This window comes from Loxodonta africana, chromosome 7, assembly GCF_030014295.1.
Source record: "Loxodonta africana isolate mLoxAfr1 chromosome 7, mLoxAfr1.hap2, whole genome shotgun sequence".
NCBI classification, from domain to species: domain Eukaryota; kingdom Metazoa; phylum Chordata; class Mammalia; order Proboscidea; family Elephantidae; genus Loxodonta; species Loxodonta africana.
This window is the reverse complement of record NC_087348.1, coordinates 64,731,157-64,749,153: the sequence shown is the minus strand read 5'-3', so window position 1 is coordinate 64,749,153 and position 17,997 is coordinate 64,731,157. Positions and strand designations below refer to the sequence as shown.

Genomic DNA, 17,997 nt, shown 5'->3' with positions numbered 1-17,997 from the left:
TCTGGTCTTTGGTCACCGGTGTTCAGTGTGTCAAATCTATTCTTCAGATGGTCTCTAAATTCAGGTGGGATGTACTCAAGGTCATATTTTGGCTCTCGTGGACTTGCTCTGATTTTCTTCAGTTTCAGCTTGAACTTCCATAGGAGCAGTTGATGCTCTGTTCCACAGTCGGCCCCTCGCCTTGTTCTGACTGATGATATTGAGCTTTTCCATCGTCTCATTCCACAGATACAGCCAATTTGATTTCTGTGTGTTCCATCTGGCAAGGTCTATGTGTATAGTCGCCGTTTATGTTGGTGAAAGAAGGTATTTGCCATGGAGAAGTTGCTGGTCGTGCAAAATTCTATCATTTGATCTCTGGCATTGTTTCTATCACCAAGGCCATATTTTCCAACTACTGATCCTTCTTCTTTGTTTCCAACTTTTGCATTAAAATCACCAGTAATTATCAATGCATCTTGATTGCATGTTCCATCAATTTCAGACTGCAGCAGCTGATAAAAATCTTCTATTTCATCATCTTTGGTCCTAGTGGTTGGTGCGTAAATTTGAATAATAGTCGTATTAACTGGTCTTCCTTGTAGGCGTATGGATATTATCCTATCACTGACAGCATTGTACTTTAGAATAGATCTTGAAATGTTCTTTTTGACGATGAATGCAACACCATTCCTCTTCAAGTTGTCATTCCCAGCATAGTAGACTATATGATTGTCGGATTCAAAATGTCCAGTACCAGTCCATTTCAGTTCACTAATGCCTAGGATATTGATGTTTATGCGTTCCATTTCATTTTTGACGATTCCTAATGTTTCTAGATTCATACTTCGTACATTCCAGGTTCCGATTATTAATGGATGTTCACAGCTGTTTCTTCTCATTTTCAGTCATGCCACATCAGCAAATGAAGGTCCCGAAAGCTTTACTCCATCCACGTCATTAAGGTCGACTCTACTTTGAGGAGGCAGCTCTTCCCCAGTCCTCTTTTGAGTGCCTTCCAACCTGGGGAACTCATCTTTTAGCACTATATCAGACAATGTTCTGCTGCTATTCATAAGGTTTTCACTGGCTAATGCTTTTCAGCAGTAGACTGCCGGGTCCTTCTTCCTAGCCTGTCATAGTCTGGAAGCTCAGCTGAAACCTGTCCTCCATGGGTGACCCTGCTGGCATCTGAATACTGGTGGCATAGCTTCCAGCATCACAGCAACACGGAAGCCCCCACAGTACGACAAACTGACAGACAACACGTGACATGTTGTCAGGAGGGATCAGTCTCTGGAGAAGGATATCATGCTTGGCAAAGTACAGGGTCAGCGGAAAAGAGGAAAACCCTTAACGAGGTGGATTGACACAGTGGCCGCAACAATGGGCTCAAGCATAACAACGATTGTAAGGATGGCGCAGGACCAGGCAGTGTTTCGTCCTGTTGTGCATAGGGTTGCTATGAGTTGGAACTGACTCTAGGGCACCTAACAACAACAACAACAATAGGATAAATGGAAACTGATGAAGGACATTAAAATATGCATGCTCATATTGTTCGTTGCCTTGAAGGAACTTGTGGGCTGTATTGGGAACCATGTATCTGCATACCTGATTGACAGGTCACTTTAAATGGTTTATAAGGTCAAGTCAAGCTTTTAGCAGTTGGGTAGCAATACAGCCTAATTCCTTGTCTGTACAGAGCAATGTGGCCACAACAGTTTTCCCTAGATCTTAATTCTCTTGTTCTGTACCTTACTATGGTTAATCTGGCACTCCCTGGAGAGAAGATCCTTGAACACTCATAATTATTTTTACAAGATTTCTGGAAAACTAAACAAGCCCAGGCTCTCTGTTTGGAATTCTATTTGAGAAGTGACAAAGATATAGCTAACTTTCCAAAAACAAACAAAGGCTTTTAGGGATTATCTGAACTTTGTCTTCCACAGACATGGTAAATGGATTTGGGAAGACCTTGATAAGAGAATTGTAACCTGTTGAAAAGGGAGATAAATCAAATTGGGAATATAATTTAAAAGCAGGCTGTGTTGGTTATTAAATGATTGTTACTGAACTCCAAATCCAGCTATCTATGCTCTGTTTTGTGATCCTGGCACTGGGTCTCTTCATAGAATGTTTCTCTTTTTCCATTAAGCATTTCGTTAGGTTCTGCCGATGGGGCGGGGGAGGGGGCGGGGGGCACTAGCAGGAAGTTGGAAGGCAAGAGGAGGGGAATGGTGGCTTCTTCCTGTTTTCTTAATGTTCTGGTCACTGTCATGTGAGCAGCAGCCTTTTGCCCCAAAGGCCGAAGTTGGTTCTAGCCTCAGCTTCTTTGGGAACTCCCAACGTCAGCCACATCTTGCCCCTTTAGGAAAAAACCAGCAATAGCCGGGTTCTGCCTCCCCTAGAGGTCTGAGTCTAGCTCCATGAAGCACCTCTTCAAGTCTCTCCCTTTGTACTCTCAGCCTTAAGAATGGTAGCTTCTAACTGTAGTTATTACCTGTGGCTTATCTCAAATGTTCCGTTTTTGCTCTTTCAGCTTTCCAACATCTGTTTAACCAATTCCCTGTATTAAACTCCCTCTGCTGGAATGCTTAGAGTGGTTTCTGTCTTTAGGACCAGACTCTGAGAGAGAACACAGACTGATGTAAAATGGATCCATCAACATGATCTGGTTTTCTTATCAGTTAGCTGAGAAGCGTTACGTGATTCTTCTGGATGAACCTCCTTATCCTCTTCCCATTCCTGATACGTAGCACACAATGTAGCAAATTTTAGAATGTACAGTTTTTCGGAAAGGCCGAACGGTACCTTATCTAAGAAAAAACAGCAGTGAGTAGGCATTTGACCCCCTTTCCTTACTGTTCATTTTTGAAATCTGGATACTGGAATCTGAGGGAATGCACTCCTTCAATATAATTTTATACTCTGTTACATGTGATGACAGCCCAGTTCAAATTAGAGTAAGCAAAAAAGAGACTATATGTTGCTCATATAATTAGGAAATCTAAGAGGTGAGTGAACTTCAGGTACTACTGGATTCTGGAGTTCAGACATATCAAGACAGAGTTTTTGCTGCTTTTGGTTTATATTTCCTGTACTGGCTTAATTCTCAGGCAGGGTCTTTCTGTGTGGTAGTAGAGATGACTGTAAGTTTGTTCTTAGAGTCTTATATCATTCTTAGCATTCACAATTTCAAAGAAAACAGACCTAATCTCCCATCTTCCACCTTCAAACCTTATATACATTGTGCTTATTGGTTATGCCTGGATCACATACCCCTTTGTGAGTTAACTATTGCGGGCAGAAGGAAAAGATGCAACAGTTGTCTGGGTCTGGTTATATGCCCATCTACCCCTAGGTTCAGAAGCCCTGGTGACACAATGGTTAAGCGCTCAGCTGCTAACTGAAAGGTTGGCAGTTCAAACCCATCAGCTGCTTAGTGGGAGAAAACACCTGGCACCGCTCCTGTAAAGATTACAGCCTAGGAAACCCTGTGGGCCAGTTCTACTCTGTCACATAGGGCTGCTGTGAGTTGGAATCGACTTGATGGCACACGATGACGATAACAACAACGATCCATAGGTTGGAGAACCAACATTAGCTCTACTGCATAAAGCGCATGAAATGGGTTCCCAAATAAAAGAGGAATTCTATTATTAGAAAAAGATATATTGGACAGGTAAGAACAATAGACATCTACTATAAGGATGTATACTGAAAACACCTACAGTGAACTCAGAAGTTAGGCTTGAGGGTTAAATATAATTAAATCCTTTGAAAGAATTTCATTACTTTTTGTTGGTTTTAAACTGTTAAGTGAAAAAAACCAATTCTAAAATATTCTAACAATTATATAAGAGCAAAACAGTTAAAATTTTTGATACAGCCTATTATTTACCTAGACTTCTGGTCACTCTAAACCAAAACCAAACCTGTTGCTGTCTAGTCATTTCTGGCTCATAGCAACCTTACAGGACAGAGTAGAACTGCCTCATAGGGTTTCCAAGTCTGTAATCTTTATGGTAGCAGACTGTCCTATCTTTCTCCTGCGGAGCAGCTGGTAGGTTTGAACTGCCAGCCTTTTGGTTGCCAGCTGAGTGCTCTTACCATTGTGCCACCAGAGCTGCTTCTGGTCACTCTAGACCTGTTCAAAAACTAATATTTTTATATCATTTCTCTATTAAAAATATAAGACTACTTTGATTATAAAGTAGGCACACAAAAATTCTTCTCATTCTCCTAAAACTCAAGTAGGAGCACTTGCCAGACATTTTATTCAGAGCTTTCATGTATTTTAGGATTTGGCTGATGAACTTGCCCTTGTTGATGTTGCAGCGGACAAATTGAAGGGAGAAATGATGGATCTTCAGCATGGCAGCCTTTTCTTTAGTACTTCAAAGATTGTCTCTGGACAAGGTTAATTTTAGTTTTATAGTTATTTTCAGAGCTTTAAAAATAATGAATTTTATTAAACTGATATCAGTAAATATTAATTTAAAAGCACCACTGTCAATAGGGTATATAGTTTAAAAGGCTAATATTTTTTTTAAAAGCATTTTATTATAATTTGGGGAAAACTTTGAAAATACAGAAAAATATAAGGAAAAATTTATATCTCTTCTGTTAGTGGTTTTCTATATTTATTTCAAATCCTTTTTCTATGCATTTGTTTTTTACATAACTGACATTATATATATAGTTTTGTATCCTTTTTAAACTTGTCTTTCTGTCTTATGTATTTTTCCAAGGATATGCACTTTTAAGTAGTTTTTACAATATGAATATTTGACATGTGAAAAGGGATTAAGACACATCAATGTGTCTGCCACCCAGCAAAAAAAAAACAAAAACAAACAAATCAGTTAATGCATTCTGTGTGTTACACATCTATTCACATCTCCCTGCCCCCAAACCTCAGTTTTGAATGTAGTGTTTATCTTTACCGTGCATTTCTTTCACACTTATATTTTAATGTTTTACATCATATTTTATTATATAATCAATAATAAATACAAGTGACATAAATACATCTGGGTACAAACATGAATAGCTCTTCATATGCAGCAGCCAGTGAGTTGACATACACACACATACTAGACAGTAGGCTACTACTTGAGAGTGTTCAGTGTGCCTAGGAATTTAGTATGTTTTTTATCAGTTAATCTGGTGAATCAGGTAAGTAGAGCCAAGTTAAAAGAGCTACTGTATTAAAATATTTTTAAAAATTGCTGAGCCTTCAGTTTCTAGTAATATAGTAGGATAAGTACCTGGATCAGTCCTCTTGCTGTAAACAACAGAACTTCTGCATAAAATATTAAAGAAACAAATATTAATCCTTAAAGAGCTGATAAGCTACTAAGAAAGTAAGACATTTTTGGAACCAGCACTTGAATGAAGGCAGGTAATCAGAAAGTTGGGTGGAGCCCTGTAGCTAGTTTTCACCCTGATAGCATTAGCCAAACCTAGTGAACCTGAATTTTGGTTTTCACTGCTTCATAGGACTTAGGAGACTAGAGACAGTGCCTAATTTGGGGAGTCTCATAGGAGATTGCCCCATAAATCTAGAATCCTGATAAGACTACACCAGGGGTCAGTAAATAGATGATAAATATTTTAGGTTTTGCAGACTGTGTATTCTCTGTCTTAACTATAACTCTACTGTTACAGTAATGCAAAGCAGCCAAAACAATATGTAAATGAGTGAGCGTGGCTATGTTCCAATGAAACTTTCATTTACAAAAACAGGTGGTGGTTCTACCTGATTTCAGAACCTACTATACAGCCACAGTAGTAAAAACAGCCTGGTACTGGTACAACAACAGACACATAGACCAGTGGAACAGAATTGAGAACCCAGATATAAATCCATCCACATATGAGCACCTGATATTTGACAAGGGCCCAGTGTCAGTTAATTGGGGAAAAGATAGTCTTTTTAACAAATGATGCTGGCATAACTGGATATCCATTTGCAAAAAAATGAAACAGGACGCATACCTCACACCAAGCACAAAAACTAACTCCAAGTGGATCAAAGACCTAAACATAAAGACTAAAACGATAAAGATCATGGAAGAAAAAATAGGGACAACCTTAGGAGCCCTAATACAAGGCATAAACAGAATACAAAACATTACCAAAAATGATGAAGAGAAACCCGATAACTGGGAGCTCCTAAAAATCAAACACCTATGCTCATCTAAAGACTTCACCAAAAGAGTAAAAAGACCACCTACAGACTGGGAAAGAATTTTCAGCTATGACATCTCCGACCAGCGCCTGATCTCTAAAATCTATATGATTTTGTCAAAACTCAACCACAAAAAGACAAACAACCCAATTAAGAAGTGGGCAAAGGATATGAACACACACTTCACTAAAGAAGATATTCAGGCAGCTAACAGATACATGAGAAAATGCTCTCTCGATCATTAGCCATTAGAGAAATGCAAATTAAAACCATGATGAGATTCCATCTCACTCCAACAAGGCTGGCATTAATCCAAAAAACACAAAATAATAAATGTTGGAGAGGCTGCGGAGAGATTGGAACTCTTATACACTACTGGTGGGAATGTAAAATGGTATAACCACTTTGGAAATCTATCTGGCATTATCTTAAACAGTTAGAAATAGAACTACCATACAACCCAGAAATCCCACTCCTCGGAATATACCCTAGAGAAATAAGAGCCTTCGCACAAACAGATATATGCACACCCATGTTTATTGCAGCTCTGTTTACAATAGCAAAAAGCTAGAAGCAACCAAGGTATCCATCAACGGATGAATGGCTAAATAAATTGTGGTATATTCACACAATGGAATACTACGCATCGATAAAGAACAGTGACGAATTTATGAAACATTTCATAACATGGAGGAACCTGGAAGGCATTATGCTGAGCGAAATTAGTCAGAGGCAAAAGGACAAATATTGTATAAGACCACTATTATAAGATCTTGACAAATAGTATAAACTGAGAAGAACACATACTTCTGTGGTTACGAGGGGGGGAAGGGAGGGAGGGTGGGAGAGGGTTTTTTACTGATTAATTAGTAGATAAGAACTGCTTTAGGTGAAGGGAAGGACAATACTCAATACATGGAAGGTCAGCTCAACTGGACTGGACCAAAAGCAAAGAAGTTTCCGGGATAAAATGAATGCTTCAAAGGTCAGCGGAGCAAGGGCAGGGGTTTTGGGACCATGGTTTAAGGGGACTTCTAAGTCAATTGGCAAAATAATTCTATTATGAAAACATTCTGCATCCCACTTTGAAATGTGGCGTCTGGGGTCTTAAATGCTAACAAGCGGCCATCTAAGATGCATCAATTGGTCTCAACCCACCTGGATCAAAGGAGAATGAAGAACACCAAGGTCACACGACAACTAAGAGCCCAAGAGACAAAAAGGGCCACGTGAACCAGAGACCTACATCATCCTGAGACCAGAAGAACTAGTTGGTGCCAGGCCACAATCGAGGACTGCCCTGACAGGGAGCGCAACAGAGAACCCCTGAGGGAGCAGGAGATCAGTGGGATGCAGACCCCAAATTCTCATAAAAAGACCAGACTTAATGGTCTGACTGAGACTAGAGGAATCCCGGAGGTCATGGTCCCCAAACCTTCTGTTGGCCCAGGACAGGAACCATTCCCGAAGACAACTCATCAGACATGAAAGGGACTGGACAGTGGGTAGGTGAGAGATGCTGATGAAGAGTGAGCTAATTATATCAAGTGGTCACTTGAGACTGTGTTGGCATCTCCTGTCTGGAAGGGGGTGGGAGGATAGAGAGAGTTGGAAGCTGACAAAATTGTCACGAAAGGAGAGACTGGAAGGGCTGACTCATTGGGGGAGAGCAAGTGGGAGTACGGAGTAAGGTGTATATAAACTTATATGTGACAGTCTGACTTGATTTGTAAAAGTTCACTTGAAGCTCAATAAAAGTTTAAAAAAAAACAACAGGTGGTGGGCCAGATTTGGCCCGTGAGTCATAGTTTGCCAGTTCCCTTAAATGTAAGGGGGACCTAAAAATAATTCCCCTTTCCTTAGCTCTGGGGACTGTAAGTAAAATCAAGTGTCTCAGACTCATTAGTAAAGAAGAAATGGCTACAAAAGGATTTGGAATCACATACTCACCCTTATTTGAGTTAAAAAAAAAATCTTAAGCAATCAGAAATAGTCTCTGGAAGAAATCCACTTTACATCAGGCCCTAAAAAACTTCCAAAAATCAAATTCTAAGGAAAACGGACACCTTACAGTAAGAACAGTTAAACCTACAAGAAAATGCATAGATAAGAACAAGCAAAGACAACAGAAACTGGCCACCACAGATTTTGGATACTGGAATTATCAAAGACTAATTATAAAATAATTATGATTATTCCATTTAAAGAAATAAAAGACAAATTAGAAAATATCAGCAAGAAACACGAAAATATAAAAAAAATTAAAAAATAATCAAGTGTAACTTCTAAGTTGAAATAAAATAAAAACTAAATTAGTAGATTTAATAATAGATCAGACATTTGAAGAGAGAAGTTTGAATTGGAAGATAGATCTGAGGTAATTACCCAGAAGACATCAAGAAATGGAAAGTGCGACAGGTTAAGAGTCGTGGAAGATATAATGATAAAATGTAATGCACATTTAATCAGAAAAATAAATGGGCACAGGAAATATTTGAAGATATTATGATTGAGAGTTTTTGAAAAATGAACGACATACAGATTGAAGAAACCAAATAATCACAAGAAGGATAAATATAAAATCCATACCTAGACACTTTCTTGTGAAATTAGAGAACAATTAAGGCAAAGAAAAGATTGTAAAAATTGTCAGAGAAGACAAATTACCTACAGAAAGGAGAGAAGGTGACAGGCTAATTTATCAATAGCAGCAGTGGAAGCTAGAAGACAATGGAATTATATCTTTACATTTGAGAGAGTAAATGCAGGGTAGCATGTCTACCCAGTAAAAATATCTTTCAAGAATGAAGGTGAAATAAAGACATTTTCAGTCAAAGACTGAGATAGTTACCATAAGACCTTCATTAAAGGAAACACAAAAGAATGTATTTCAGCCAGTAGAAGTGTGATCCTAGATACCTCAAGGTGTGAGACACAAGAAATGAAGAGCGCAGAAAATGGTAAAAATGAAGGTAAATCTAAACAAATATCAATTATATAAAACTATAATGTCTTGTGGGATTAAAAAATTTAAAATATATATAACACGTAAGTCTGGGGTTGAAGGATGGTATTCTAAGTTCCTCACATAATTAGGAAAAAGGGTAAAGGTGGTGATTAACCTTGGACTTTGATAAGTTAGATATGAATGTTGCGATTTTTGTGGCAATCGTTAAAAGAGAAACTGTTGTTGTTAGGTGCCATCTAGTCAATTCCGACTCATAGCCACCCAATGTACAATAGAACGAAACACTGCCCAGTCCTGCACCATCCTCACAATCATTATTGTTGACTCCATTGTTGTAGCCACTGTGTCAGTCCATCTCGTTGGGGGTCTTCCTCTTTTTCACTGACCCTCTACTTTACCAAGCATGATGTCCTTCTCCAGGGACTGATTCCTCCTGATAACATGTCCAAAGTTTTTAATGATTGCTACAAAAATTACAACATTCATACCTAACTTATCAAAGTCCAAAGAAACTATTGTAACCTCTAAATTAGTAAAGGATAAGAAATAAAATTAGAAAAACATGGCCAGTGAATCAAAAAGAAGGTAAAAAAGAAATATAAGAGGGACAACATATAGAACTAAGAGTTTAGCAAGCATGCCAGACACAAAGTTAGTAATAAAAAATCCATTATATTTCTAGACACCAAAAACAAGCAAAACACAGAAAAAAAATTAACCTATTATTTACAATATCAAAATAGGAATGACCTGGGAATAAATCTAACAAGATACGTATAAGAGCCTTTAGATAGGAAATCATACAACCTCACTGAAAGATATTAAAGATGGTTCGATAAATGAAAAAATATGCCTTGTTCACATGGAAGATCCAATATTGTAAGATGTACATTCCTCTCATGTTGATCTATAAATTATATGCATCCCAGCCAAAACTCCAACAGATTTTTGGTGTTGTTTGCATATTTCGAGCTAATTCTGAAATTTGAAGATCCAAGAATAAACAAGATACTGTTGAAGGAAGAACAAGATCAAGACTTACTATAAAGCTATCATAGAAGGAATACACAGAGTTACTATACCAAAAAGAATTGGTCAACGTTCAACCCTTTCAGGAGGTGATGTGTGATCAGGAACCAATGGTACTGAAGGAAGAACCCCAAGCTGCACTGAAGGCATTGGTGAAAAACAAGGCTCTGGGAATTGATGGAATACCAATTAAGATGTTTCAGCAAATAGATGCAGCACTGGAAGAGCTCACTTGTCTATGCCAGGAAATTTGGAAGACAGCTATCTGGCCAACCAACTGGAAGAGATCCATATTTATGCCTATTCCCAAGGAAGGTGATCCAACCAAATGTGGAAGTTATTGAACAATATCATTAATATCACATGCAAGCTAATTTTGCTGAAGATCATTCAAAAGCAGCTGCAGCAGTCTATTGACAGGGAACTGCCAGAAATTCAAGCTGGATTTAGGAGAGAACATGGAACCCAGGGATATCACTGCTGATGTCAGATGGATCCCGGCTGAAAGCAGAGAATATCAGAAAGATGTTTACCTGTGTTTTATTGAGTATTCTAAGGTGTTTAACTGTGTGGATCATAACAAAGTATGGATAATATTACGGAGAATGTGAATTCTGGAACACTTAATTATACTCATGAGGAATCTGTACATGGATCAAGAGGCAGTCATTCGAACAGAACAAGGGGATACTGCCTGGTTTAAAGTCAGGATAGGTGTGTGTCAGGGTTGTATCCTTTCACCATACCTATTCAATCTGTATACTGAGCAAATAATCTGAGAAGCTGGACTATACGAAGAAGAATGGGGCATCAGGATTGGAGGAAGACTCATTAACAACCTGCGTTATGCAGATGACACAACCTTCCTTGCTGAAAGTGAAGAGGACTTGAAGCACTTACTGATGAGGATCAAAGACCACAGCCTTCAGTATGGATTACACCTCAACATAAAGAAAACAAAAATCCTCACAAGTGGACCAATAAGCAACATCATGATAAAGGGAGAAAAGATTGAAGTTGTCAAGGATTTCCTTTTACTTGTATCCACAATCAACATCCATGGAAGCAGCAGTCAAGAAATCAAAAGACTCAGTTGCGTTGGGCAAATCTGCTGCAAAAGACATCTTTAAAGTGTTGAAAAGCAAAGATGTCACCTTGAAGACTAAATTGTGCCTGACCCAAGCCATGGTGTTTTCAATCGCCTCATGTGCATATGAAAGCTGGACAATTAATAAGGAAGATTAAGGAAGAATTGATGCCTTGGAATTGTGGTGTTGGTGAAGAATATTGACTATGCTATGGATTGCCAAAAGAACGAACAAGTCTGTTCTGAAAGAAGTGCAGCCAGAATGCTCCTTAGAAGCAAGGATGGGGAGACTATGTCTCATATACTTTGGACATGTTATCAGGAGAGATCAGTCCCTGGAGAAGGACATCATGCTTGGTAAAGTAGAGAGTCAGCTAAAAAGAGGAAGACCCGCAACAAGATGGATTGACACAGTGGCTGCAATAACGGGCTCAAGCATAGCAACAATTGTGAGGTCGGTGCAGGACCGGGCAGTGTTTTGTTCCACTATGAGTCGGAAGCAACTCGATGGTTCATAACAACAACAACAAATTAAGTTTAGAGACAAAAGATCAGTGGAACAAAATAGAGGCCAGAAACAGACCCAGGTATTTCTAGGCACTTGTTATGTAACAATGCAGATTAATAGGAAATTTATGGACTTATAAAATTTTTTTGTATGGCAATGGTTATCTTTATGAAATAAATAAAATTGTACCCCTAACTGACATCACACACAGAAATCAATTCCAGTTTGGTTAAAGACCAAAATGTGAAAAACAAAAGCTTCAGTTTAGAAGATAACATAGACTATCTTTGTGACCTTAGGATAGGAAAGAATTTCTCTTTTTACATTTTTTTTATCATAGGAAATGTCATGGTCCCTTCTGCTGGACTCACTTAAAAAGCCCAGGGCCCATTTAATATATAAATTTCAAGACCTACCTCTATTTATTGTACTTTAGATGAAGGGTTACAGAACAAACTAGTTTCTCATTAAACTATTAGTACACATATTGTTTTATGACATTGGTTGTCAACCCCACGACATACCAATGCTCTCCCCTTCTTGATCTTGGGTTCCCTATTACCAGCTTTCCTGTCCTCTCCTGCCTTCTTGTCCTTGCCCCTGGGCTGGTGTGCCCATTTAGTCTCATTTTGTTTTATAGGCCTATCTAATCTTTGGCTGGAAACTCTGGTAGCATAGTGGTTAAGTGCTACGGCTGCTAACCAAAAGGTCGGCAGTTTAAATCCGCCAGGCACTCCTTGGAAACTCTACGGGGCAGTTCTACTCTGTCTTATAGGGTTGCTATGAGTCGGAATCGACTCGATGGCAGTGGGTTTGGTTTTTGGTTTTTAATCTTTGGCTGAAGGGTAAACCTCAGAAGTGACTTCATTACTGAACAAAAAGGGCATCTGGGGACCATGCTCTCGGGGTTTCTCCAGTCTGTGTCAGACCAGTTAAGTCTGGATTTTTTTTTTTTTTTTGGTGAGTTAGAATTTTGTTCTACATTTTTCTCTAGCTCTGCCTGGGACCCTCTATTGCGATCCCTGTCAGAGCAGTCAGTGGTGGTAGCCGGGCACCATCTAGTTGTGCTGGCCTCAGTCTGCTGGAGGCTGTAGTACTTGTGGTCTGTTAGTCATTTGGTCTAATATTTCCCTTATGTCTTTGGTTTTCTTCATTCTCCCTTGCTCCAAAAGGATGGCCGTTCACAAGCTTTTAAGACCCCAGACGATACTCACTAAAGTAGAATGTAGAACATTTTCTTTATAAACTATGTTATGTCAATTGAGCTAGATGTGCCCCGAGACCACGGTCCCCACAGCCCTCAGCATAGTAATTTGGTCCCTTAGGGAGTTTAGATGTGTCTATGGAGCTTCCATGACCTTGCCTTGTACAAGTTATGCTGGCTTCCCGAGTATCATTTACTATCTCACCCTTCACGAAAGTTACCACTTATCTATTGTCTACTTAGTGATTTTCTCTCCCACCCTTCCCTTCCCTTGTAACCATCAAAGACTGTGAACCTTTTGACGAGTTTTTGTAGTAGTGGACTCATACAATATTTGTTCTTCTGTGATTGACTTATTTTACTCAGCACAGTGCCCTCCAGATTCATCCACGTTGTGAGACGCTTCACAGATTCATCATTGTTCTTTATCGTTGAGTAGTATTCCATTGTGTGTATGTGCCATAGTTTGTTTATCCATTCATCTGTTGATGGACATCTAGGTTGTTTCCATCTTTTTGCTATTGCGAACAGTGCCACAGTGAACATGGGTATGCATGTGTCTGTTTGTGTGACAGCTCTTATTTCTCTAGGATATATTCCTAGGAGTGGGATTGCTGAATCATGTGGTATTTCTATTTCTAGCTTTTTAAGGAAGTGTCATATCATTTTCCAAAATAGTTGTACCATTTTGCATTCCCACCAGCAGTGCATAAGAGTCCCAAAATCCCCACAGCCTCTCCAACATTTGTTATTTTCTGTTTTTTAAAAAATTCCTGCCAGTAACTACTTTAGGTGAAGGGAAAGACAGCACACAATACAGGGAGGTCAGCACAATTGGACTAAACCAAAAGCAAAGCAGTTTCCTGAATAAACTGAATGCTTCGAAGGCCAGCATAGCAGGGGCAGGGGTCTGGGGACCATGGTTTCAGGGGACATCTAAGTCAATTGGCATAATAAAATCTATTAAGAAAACATTCTGCATCCCACTTTGAAGAGTGGCATCTGGGGTCTTAAATGCTAGCAAACAGCCATCTAAGATGCATCAATGAGTCTCAACCCACCTGGATCAAAGGAGGATGAAGAACATCAAGGACACAAGGTGATTACGAGCCCAAGAGACAGAAAGGGCCACATGAACCAGCGACTACATCATCCTGAGACCAGAAGAACTAGATGGTGCCCAGCTGCAACTGATGACTGCCCTGACAGGGAACACAACAGAGAACCCCCCTGAGGGAGCAGGAGAGCAGTGGGATGCAGACCCCAAATTCTCATAAAAAGACCAGACTTAATGGTCTGACTGAGACTGGAAAGACCCTGGTGGTCATGGCCATACCTTCTGTTGGCCCAGGACAGGAACCATTCCTGAAGCCAACTCTTCAGACATGGATTGGACTGGACAATGGGTTGGAGAGGGATGCTGGTGAGGAGTGAGCTTCTTGGATCAGGTGGACACTTGAGACTATGTTGGCATCTCCTGTCTGGAGGGGAGATGAGAGGGTGAATGGGGTTAGAAGCTGACGAAAAGGACACGAAAAGAGAGAGTGGAGGGAGAAAGCAGGCTGTCTCATTAAAAAAAAAATTTTTTTTTTTTTCTCATTAGGGGGAGAGTAATTTTTTAGCAAGGTGTATACGGGTTTTTGTGTGAGAGACTGACTTGATTTGTAAACTTTCACTTAAAGCACAATAAAAATTATTAAAAAAAAAATTCCTGCCAGTAATGTTGAGATGAGATGGTATCTCATTGTGGTTTTGATTTGCATTTCTGTAATGGTAGTGATCGGGAGCATTTCCTCATGTGTCTGTTAGCCGATTGAATGTCTTCTTTGGTAAGTGTCTGTTCATATCCTTTGCCCATTTTTAAATTGGATTATGTGTCTTTTTGCTGTAGAAGTGTTGGGTTTTCCAGTAGATTTTACAAATTAGATGCTTGTTGAATTTGTACTAGCCAAAAAATTTTTCCCAGTCTGTAGGTTCTCTTTTTACTCTTTTGGTGAAGTATTTTCATGAGCATAAGTTTTTAATATTTAGAAGATCCCAGTTATCTAGTTTATCTTTTGGAGTTTGTGTGTTGTTAGTTATTGTTTGTATCCTGTTAATGCCGTGTATTAGAGCCTCTAGCGTTGATCCTATTTTTTCTTCTATGATCTTTATAGTTTTTGTTTTATAGTTAGGCCTTTGAACCATTTTGAATTAGTTTTTGTGTATGGTGTGAAGTATGGGCCCTGTTTCATTTTTTTGTAGAGGGACAGCCAGTTTTGCCAGCACCATTTGTTAAAAAGACTGTCTTTCAATATACAGTACAGGAGAGGGCAGCACATCTGGACTAAACCAAAAGTAAAGAAGTTTCCTAATTACAACCAAATACTTTGAAGGCCAGAGTAGCAGGGGCAGGGGTTTGGGGACCATGGTTTCAGGGGATATCTGCGTTAATTGGCATAACAAAATGTATTAAGAAAACATTCTGCATCCGACTTTGGTGAGTGGCGTCTGGGGCCTTAAACTCTAGCAAGCAGCCATCTAAGGTGCATCAGTGGGTCTCAACCCACCTGGAGCAAAGGAGAATGAAGAACACCAGAGACACAAGGGAAAGAGGGAGCCATTGCTTAAGGGCCACTGAGTTTCTATTAATGGCGGTACAGTAATCTGGAAGTAGGTAGTGTTGATGGTTGCACAACATGATGAATGTGGTCAATGTCACTGATTTGTATACGTAAAAATTGTTGAATTAGCAAATTTTTGCTATATACTTTTTACTGCAATTTAAAAATGAGTTTATGTTTATAAAAACACACCATAAAAATGCTGGTGAGGAGTGAGCTTCTTGGGTCAGGTGGACACTTGAATCTATGTTGGTATCTCCTGCCTGGAGGGGAGATGAGAGGGTGGAGGGGGTTAGAAGCTGGCGAAAAGGACACGAAAAGAGAGTGGAGGGAGAGAGCGGGCTGTCTCATTAGGGGGAGTGTGTAGCCAGGTGTATATGGGTTTTTGAGACTGACTTGATCTGTAAACTTTCACTTAAAGCACAATAAAAATTATATTAAAAAAAACACACCATAAAAGAGTAGCCATAAACTGAGAGAAGATATTTGCAATATAAACAATTGACAAAGAAATAGTGTTTAGAATGGAAAAACTTCTATAATAAACAAGATAAATCTAAATAGCTTAATGGAAAAATGAGGAAAGATTTGAATATGTCACAAAAGAAGAAACTCAAATGGCTTATAAACATATGAAAAGAAAATATCAATAATAACCAAAACAAACAAAAATATCTGGACACATGGTGACCCTATATGTGTAGAGTAGAACTGTCCTCCACAGGGTTTTCAAGGCTGTGATCTTTTGGCAGCAAATTGCCAGATCTTTCTTCTGAGACACCTCTGGGAGGACTTCCTCCCATAACCTTTCGGTTAGCAGCCAAGTGTATTAAGTGTTTACACCACCCAAGGGCTCTGCAGCCTGCAACATAGGAGGTACTAAAATATTTGGGGAAGGAAGGGAGGAATATGAAATCAAAATCTGTTCTTATGGAGCTTATAATCAAGTTAGAGGTGTAAGTAAGACACGACCATGAGAAAATAACAATATAAAGCACTATATTATAAGAACTGTTTGAGAATTACAGACAGTAAATGCTAGAAAAATTCAATAAAGTAGGATTGTATTTATGAATGATATTACTAGGGAATGCCTGGCAGAGGAATTGAGATTTTAATAAGTATATGATCAACAACATAATAGTCATATTGGCAACCAGTGTCACAAAATAGTATGCCTATTAACTGTGTAATGAGAAACTGTAAACTGTCTAAAGTACAATAAAAAAATAATAGTAGTAATGATAATTGCTAACACTTATTTAACATTTAATATGTTCCTAGGCATTGTTCTTTATGTATATTAACTCACTGAATAATCTTCCTAAGAACTGCATAAAAGAAAAAGTGTTATTAACTCAGTCTTACAGGTGAGGAACTGAGGGTGAGAGGGTAAGCAAAGAACTTGCTCAGGGGCACACAGCTAAGAAGTGGAAGAGTCAGGATACAGGCAGTTGGACCCCAGAGCCTTTGCTTTAGACCATTATGGTTTGCTGTCTCTTTGAGGCTTGAGGTATATTTAGAAAGGAAAATAAATAACAGGTAAGGAGATGATGGCGTTAACAGAATCAGGGAAGTTGGAAAATAAAATAAAAAAATAAGGCATAAAGCCAGTAAGATAATTTGAAGTCAGATTATGAAAAGACTTGGTATTTTACTTTGGTATATGCTTTAACTAAATTTGATAGTATAATTACTAATATTTCAAATAATCTATCATAGTCATGCAAAGATGACTCTGGAGAAGTTGCAAGGTCGTTTTGCTGTTTATCCTCTAGAAATTAGAGAGGGAGAGAAGGAGAGAAGCAGAGAAGCAGAGAGGGCGAAAGGTAGAGAGGGCGACTTATTTGGTTGGATATAGCTGTGTGAAAGGTGAAAGCTGAGCAAAGTCTTGGAGAAAGAATGAGTAGACTGCATATGCAGAGAGAGCAGTGAACTTCCAGCTGTAGAGTTTTTACTTGTCATGAGGGAGAGATGATCTTTTAGTTTAATGTGTAACATGTCAGCCTAAGAAATGCCACCCTTCTAAGCTTATAAAAATCTTAACTGAGGCAGGAAAGACATAAAGGTATTTAAGTGTTTATGTTTCATAAATTGTCTAAATTTTAGATTAGAAAGATATGTGAATGACCATAAATGGAAATGCAATATTAAAAAATTAAGCAAATTTCCTTCTCTAAGAAAGCATAAAAATAAGTTAAAAAAAATAGAGATGGGCACGTAGAGGAAGAAATTTTACCTAATTTTGACATCCATCTGAAAAATAACTCCCAGCTATATAATACTTTTAAAAAATCGAGTATGGGTTAGTGAGTGTTATCATATTGACATTGGATTCAGTAGATGAAATGAGGCTGGTCATCACATTTAAGAGGTAGTTTATTTTCTTTTGTGGATTAAGAACTTGTTCCAGTCTCTTATGT

The 17,997-nt window shown here is 38.7% G+C and overlaps 1 protein-coding gene across 6 annotated transcripts in view; it reads left to right on the top strand.

Moving 5' to 3' along the window:
• Positions 1-17,997, top strand: part of LOC100667968 (L-lactate dehydrogenase C chain) — a 52,019-nt gene that overhangs the window by 3,243 nt on the left and 30,779 nt on the right. For 3 of the 6 annotated variants that reach the window (XR_010322455.1, XR_002786319.2, XR_002786321.2), the window contains exon 2: positions 888-2,170. Coding sequence is in view for 3 of the 6 variants with exons in the window: in XM_064288356.1 (XP_064144426.1) it covers positions 4,284-4,401 (118 nt within the window). In the remaining 3 variants the exon portion in view is untranslated. Of the gene's footprint in view, positions 1-887; positions 2,171-4,283; positions 4,402-9,278; positions 9,286-17,997 lie in introns of those variants that run through there. The other 3 variants (XM_064288356.1, XM_064288358.1, XM_064288357.1) reach the window with 2 other exon arrangements.